This window comes from Sinocyclocheilus rhinocerous, unplaced genomic scaffold (genome assembly GCF_001515625.1).
Source record: "Sinocyclocheilus rhinocerous isolate Xijiao unplaced genomic scaffold, SAMN03320098_v1.1 scaffold392, whole genome shotgun sequence".
NCBI lineage: Eukaryota > Metazoa > Chordata > Actinopteri > Cypriniformes > Cyprinidae > Sinocyclocheilus > Sinocyclocheilus rhinocerous.
In genome coordinates, this window is record NW_015638990.1 from 1140915 (window position 1) to 1148123 (window position 7209).

At 35.5% G+C, this 7209-nt stretch overlaps 1 protein-coding gene across 2 annotated transcripts in view; it reads left to right on the top strand.

Moving 5' to 3' along the window:
* Positions 1–6937, top strand: part of samd8 (sterile alpha motif domain containing 8) — an 8689-nt gene extending 1752 nt beyond the window's left edge. For both annotated transcript variants that reach the window (XM_016566434.1, XM_016566435.1), the window contains exons 2-6: positions 2511–3087; positions 3674–3769; positions 4050–4167; positions 5303–5453; positions 5565–6937. In XM_016566434.1, coding sequence (XP_016421920.1) covers positions 2511–3087; positions 3674–3769; positions 4050–4167; positions 5303–5453; positions 5565–5869 — 1247 coding nt within the window. In that variant the 3' untranslated portion in view covers positions 5870–6937. The remainder of the gene's footprint in view (positions 1–2510; positions 3088–3673; positions 3770–4049; positions 4168–5302; positions 5454–5564) is intronic.
* The last annotated feature ends 272 nt before the right edge of the window (positions 6938–7209 follow it).

Sequence of the window (7209 nt, forward strand, 5' to 3'; positions counted from 1 at the left end):
TGGTGTAGGGCAATAGAATATACGGTCTGTACAGTAGAAAAACCATTACGCCTATGGAGAGTCCCCACAAGGATAGCTGACCAGACATGTGTGTGTGTGTGTGTGTGTTTAATGCTAGCCATTTATTGGACACATTTGTGGCCCAAATTGTATGTTATATTGTTTATACATTTTTCATAGTTTTAATTTTGAAATTTACTACTTCACTTCACTAAGAACATTGTTTTACTAAACCAAAATCGGTGCTGTGTGTCAGTGCAAGTTTATCAGATGAAACTCATCCAAATGCCTTTGGATTTGGTAACAACAGGCTGTTTGTTCATGCAGTGTTGTGCAAGAGGACAGATGCTTGGTTTAAACCGCTCTGTAGTGTCCCTGAATCAATAATTGCTCTTGGTACGGAGTGGTAGTATTGTTGTATGTGTGTACAGTATTGGTGTTCACACCCAATGCTTGTGATCACTTTATTGTTAATTGAAATAGACTGAGGTTTTAGTTGAGGTTTATTGATTTAAGTAGCTTCCACCGAATGTCAGGAATGTTTTTTCCAGTCATTCTGGTTCCAGGACTCTCACATGTTTGACAGTCTGTCATTAAAATTTGTAGCTGATCAGTAATGTAGATAGAAGACAGTAAACATGTACACACAGCACATACCAGTCATGCATTGTATCCTGAACATTTAAAGTGATAATTCACGCAAAAATGAAAATTGTGTGATCATCATCTACTTAGACTTGTTTCAAACCCATAGGTTTTCTTCCTTCAGTGTAATATAAAAGTGGTGTGTATGTGAATTTGTCAGCATGGCTAAAAGTGTTTGCTCATTTTTAGTATTCTGTTGTGCCAGTAGCTCTAACATAGAGCAATAATAAGGGTCCGTGTGTGTAATGTAATTCAGCATGTTTTACAAATCATCAGTGCTATCAGATCCTGTCTGTGTGCAAATTGCAAGTCCTTTGCCCTGATAACAGGTGTAACTGTAAACATTTGAACTTGAATTAGAGATCAAGATCAATATGTTAAGTTCTTTTTGCTTGTCTAATTAATATTTAGTGAGATCATGTTAATGAAGTGACTACAGTTCACAATGTAATTCAAGTCAGCACGCACCGGTCATTAGGTTTGTTAATTCAGACTAATTCAGCTCAGCACATTTCAGACATTCTTTGAACTGAGGTTACACAGCCACTGATAAGAAAGCGTCCCATGTGTGTTTGTTAGAAACTCTGCACTTTAGCATTCAGGCTCCAGAATCAGCAGAATTTAGAACTGTTGTTTGCAAGAATGTACTCAGATACAAGTACTACTGATTGTGCACAGACCTTTGGAGTCAGTGACTGACAAGGTGAAGATGGTGAGCTGTAGAGGGTGATTCAAGGAGACCAGGGGTGTATAAAGTGAGTGTCAGCTTATTCTGTTGGATTTATTGTCGCTGATTGGATTAGGGACATGCAAAACTACATATTTTCAAAACCAGCTTGCTTGAATGACTAGTCAATTAATGATTCCTAAAGATATAGTCCACCCAAAAATGAAGTCATGATTTACTCGCCCTCATGTTGTTTCAAGCCTGTAAGACTTTCTTTCTTCCTCGGAACATAAAAGATATTTTGAAGAACACTGAAATCAAACCACTTTGAAGCCCATTGTCTTCCATTGTATGGACCAAAAATACAGACATTTCTCAAAATATATTCTTGCACAAAAGAAAATAAGTCATACAGGTTTGGAATGATTCAAGGATAGGTGAATGACGACATTTCTCGGTGGCCTATCCCTTTAAGGATGCTCTGTGTAGTTAGGTTGGTTTTTGGTGTTTACATCACAAACAGCTCAATGGATTGCAACAGAATGGAAAAGAAAGCAGGGGAACGGTTTTAACTTCCATGCAAAAATAAGAACCATGACCAGTTTATCTTTATTTAATTAATGATTTTTTATTTTATTTTACTAAAACCACTCTATTGTTACTAATCCACTTTTAACGTATTAAAAGTCCAATAAATAAATAAATAAATCTAAAACTTACAAGATGACCCATACTTAGTGCACAGTCAGAATTTATTTTATTATATGAATTCCTTAAAGGGATAGTTCACCCAAAAATGATTTTTTTTCTGTATAAGTTTCTTTTTTAGGTTGAACACAAAAGAAGATATTTTGAAGAACCAAACAGTTTTTGGTCCCCATTAGGGCCTTTCGCACCGCGGGAACCTTTTCATAGTACCAGAACTAATTGTGGAAATACCCACTTTTTGGCGTTTTCGCACCGGGGAAAGAAATACTGTGTAAGTCAATGTGGACCATCAACTGTTTGATTACCAGCTTTCTTCAGAATATCTTCTTTTATGTTCAAAATAAGAAAGAAACTCCTACAGGTTTGGAATGACATGAGGGTGAGTAAATGATGACAAATTTTTCATTTTTGGGTGAACTATTCCTTTAACATTCATCTGTGTGTTTCTACATTTACCAGTGTTTATGTGTAATCTTGTCTGTTTCTGCAGGTATGCCGGGCTCCAGGTACGTTGGTGTGGAGGGTTGGAGCAGTAAGCAGGTCGCTGGCTGGCTCAGAGATCAGGGGTTTCGTGAATATGTGGATCTCCTGTGCTCTAAGCACCGTTTGGATGGTGCCAGTCTGCTTTGTCTTTCTGAGACTGACCTGCGGTCTCCTCCACTGGAGCTTAAGGTGCTGGGTGATATCAAGAGATTGATGCTGGCTGTGCGGAGGCTACAGAGAAAACACACAGCCCTCACGCAGTCAGGGTCAGAGGTCAGTGCGTTGTCTCTCATACACACTGGAGGAACAGACCGTGTCATCTCTAATGGCTTCGCAGAGCGAGGGTCAGGAGACCGTCAACACTGTAATGGGGCAGTCACTACAGTTGGTGGGGAACATAGTTACTCGAACGGCAAGCGTAAACAGTATTGTGTTCGGTTGGACCCGGAGTACTGGAAGACGGCACTCAGCGCACTTTACGCCATGCTGGTGTGCGGAGTGACATCATTCGTCATGGTACTAGTGCATGAGCGGGTTCCTGACATGAGGACATACCCGCCACTTCCAGACATATTTCTAGACAGGTGAGTTATATCTGAATGGGTGGTGTGGAAATATTTCAGGACAGGTGTGTTATATTACTTCTCCAGTTCATACAGAGTTGGGTGATGTATTGAAAATAACATTTTCTTCCATCACAATGATTTCAATGCACAACTTTATTTTTTATTTTATTATTAAGACATTTGAATAGATATATTTCATTGTGCTTATTTAAACCTTTCCTCAGTGCACGTCTGCACGAAAGTGAATTTTAAAATGTTTTAGTAAATTTATGCTGTACTGTATGTGTAAAAGGAGAATATATAAAAAACTATTTACATAGATATATGTAATATATTATGAACTGATACAACCGTTTTTTTAAATAATAATAATAATAATTCAATATTCATTTACCCTTTGTAAATGTTTTACTCCTTGTAGTGAACATTTTGAAAATGCAACAGATATCTGCATATTAAATGCACCACCCAACTTTGCTTGTTTTTGTTCACAATTCAGTTCAAATGAGAAGTTTATTTTAATAAGTGTTTTTTTGTCAGTAATCTTTTCTTGTGGTTTTGTAGTGTTAATCAAGAGTTATGACTCTTGTTATTTATGTGTCAGTGTTCCCAGAATTCCCTGGGCCTTCACCATGGCTGAAGCATGTGCAGTGGTGTTGGGTTCCATATTAATGCTGGTGTTGTTGATGCACAAACACAGGTAAACACACAAAGAAAGTCAAAATGCAACCCAGCACTAAGACATTTTAAAAAGTTTGCTATGGTTTCAGGACTTTGTTAATATTGTGTAATTATAATATTCTCAAAGACAATCCAGTTATTTTCAGAAATTGCTGGTACTTAATGAAAATGCTTTATTACTACAAAAATCCCTTGTAAATGTGTGGTACAACAGTGAATTACATACGGTGTAAATTATTACTGTTATGCATTGCTCATTTTCCATCTCTCTATGTCTTTCTCTGTGTGTGCTACTGTAGGTCCATTTTGTTTCGCAGGCTGTGTAATTTGACAGGCACTGTGTTTTTGCTCCGCTGTGTCACAATGTTTGTTACTTCGCTGTCTGTACCTGGTCATCATCTGCAGTGTTCAGGCAAGGTGAGGTGCACACACACAGACACACCATCTGTCTTTCTCATTCTTTGTCTTGGAGGTGCATCTGCGGTGGGCAGTGAAGTAAGACATATTTTACTGTAGGTACCCCCTCAATATTCTTTTACATTTCATGCAAATCTTGTTTCTCAGGTGACTACATCTCTTTGAACAGAATTAGTTGAACTATGTCATATTATATTACATTATCAATGCCCAACAATAATTAATTCCACAACATTAATTCTAGATTGCAAAGAGGAAAAAAAGATTGTTAATGTGATACTCTAGGGCTTCTTGGCAATTGATTTTGCCTATAAAAAATGAAAAAAAGTTATTAGATTGGACTAAATAAAAACTATTATTTTCAGGATTTTTTTTAAATGGACAGATTAAGATGATATAAAACATATACGATAATATTTTTCAAAAATCTTTTTAAAGATGTCTCTTATGCTCACTGAGGCTGCATTTATTTGATCAGAAATACAGTAAAAAAAAATTATATTTTATATTATTATTATTATATATTATAAATATTATGAAATATTAATACAATTTAATAATAAAATAACTTTACTGTCATTTTTGATCAATTTAATGCATCCTTGCTGAATAGGGTGACGTGGAAAGATGTCAAGTAAAATTCTTCACAAGAATTTCAACTCAAACAATGTACTCTTAATTTGATCAGCAAGGTACAAAGACTGACGTTACCTGTGTACAGTATCGATATGTAGAAATAATTCTTCTTGATCTTATCATCTTCCTCTAATTATGTCATCGGCTAGCAACCACCCAGAACACTCTAGCATTGTGGCAACAACTTTTTGCACATCATTTACCAGCATATATACCACCATATATCATCGTGTGTGTGTGTGTGTGTGTGTATGTAATGTGTATATATATATGTAATATTAAAAATATTAGTAGTAATTATGTAATGATATAAATATATTATATTTTATATATATTATTAATATTATTTGTAATATTGTATTTTTATTAATAATATTATTTTCTTTTATTTTTACATTATTATAAAAATATTGACATTTTTGTCATTATCGCCCTCTTACACTTGACTGACTATCATCCATCTGTACAGTGTACGAGCATTAATATGCATATTTTTCAGATGTATGGTGATGCATGGGCAAAAGTGCAGCGTGCGTTGGAAATCTGGAGCGGGCTCGGCATGTCCTTAACTGGTGTTCATACGTGTGGTGATTATATGTTTAGTGGACACACTGTTGTTCTCACCATGCTCAACTTTTTTGTCACTGAATGTGAGTATGTAAACGGTGTGGAGAGTTTTACTCATTGAAAATATCCAGCACTTCTAGTACTTTATCAGCTGAATTTCAGTGGTGCCATCAATGTCTTTTTGTGATTTTTAGACACGCCACGTAACTGGAACTTCATCCACACCATGTCTTGGGTGCTAAACCTGTTTGGAATCTTCTTCATCTTGGCGGCTCATGAACATTACTCCATCGACGTCTTCATCGCGTTCTACATCACCACCAGACTGTTCCTGTACTACCACACGCTAGCAAACACGCAAGCCTATCAGCACAGCCGCCGAGCGCGTATCTGGTTCCCTCTCTTTTCTTTCTTTGAATGCAACGTGACCGGACCTGTTCCAAACGAGTATGGCTGGCCGTTCTCCAAACCCGCCTTCATGAGGATGCTTCTAGGATAGGCCATCTCTGTTTATGTCGAGCTTAGACTTTGGCTCTACAGTCTTTATGTTTGGAGTCCTGGGAACATTTTTTTATTTTTTTATTTATTGCATTTGTTCACTTTCTTGAAACTTCTTTTTGTATTTCTTTGTTATTGTTTTGTTTTGCTGACTAACACTTCACCAAATCTACCTATACCAATCTATAAAGCGCATGTATTTTCTCTGGAGAACTTATAATGCAGAATCATCGTTTCAATTCACTAGTGAAACAGTTTTGAGAGCTTACAGTTGCAGATTTATGTTACACTAACCATTAAGCATGTAGTATTTCAACTCTTGGAGACATACAGTATGTTTAACTGGAAAAGAGCTAACATACAATATAGTCTTTATTAAATAATAACACATTATGCTTTCTATACTAGTTCTTGACACTTCATAATGGTGCATATTTAAAGTCTTACAGCCACAGAGATATAATGCTTAAGTTTTGCTAACACATTTTTTGACACTTTGTTTTTAATATGTGACCATTGTATAGATAAATACATTTTTATGTGGTTACTGGAATAGATAAGTATTATGAAATGTTTTTCCAATATCAGCATCATATACATTCAGCACTTTTACATGGACTTTAAAGGGAGATACAGCATTTTCATTTACCAGTATGATTTGTGTGTTTGTATGTTTGTGCATGAGGCATTTGTGAATGTAATGAATTTATAAAACTGTTTATTTTTTGCTGTTTTATTTAAATGTACCTCAATGCTAACAAATGTCTTATCACTTGGGGTACCTGGAGGATACTTGTACAGGAATAAAAGTTTACAGACTCACTAAACACATTTATGTGTGTTTTAGTATGACAAATGTCAACTGTGTTGTAGATTAGCTTGTTATTACAGTTTCTGTTTATACAGTTAGGTGTGATATATCAAGTATTACTCCGAATTTACAGCGCTGTTTGACTAGAGATTAAATGATTTAACTGTTTAACCTGATTTGACTGCAAAGTTTTCAGTCACACAGAATGACTTTCATTTTGGTGCCAGTAATTATTACATGAAATAAACGCACAGGTAGACACAGTTATAGACAGTTTTACATTTTTCCTTCCTTTTCTACTGCACTTCATTGCTTGACTCAAGAGAATCAATGTGACAAGACATTAAAACTCCAAACCCTGTGAGCAATATTGTAGATGCTGAATGTATTAAGTAACATCACATAAAGATATTAATAAGCATGAATATTTAATAGTAACATTAAAAATGTCCATTTTTGTCATATCAATTCTATAGGACCCATATGAAGTGTTTTATTCTATTTATTAATTTAAATTTAAGTTTATTTTA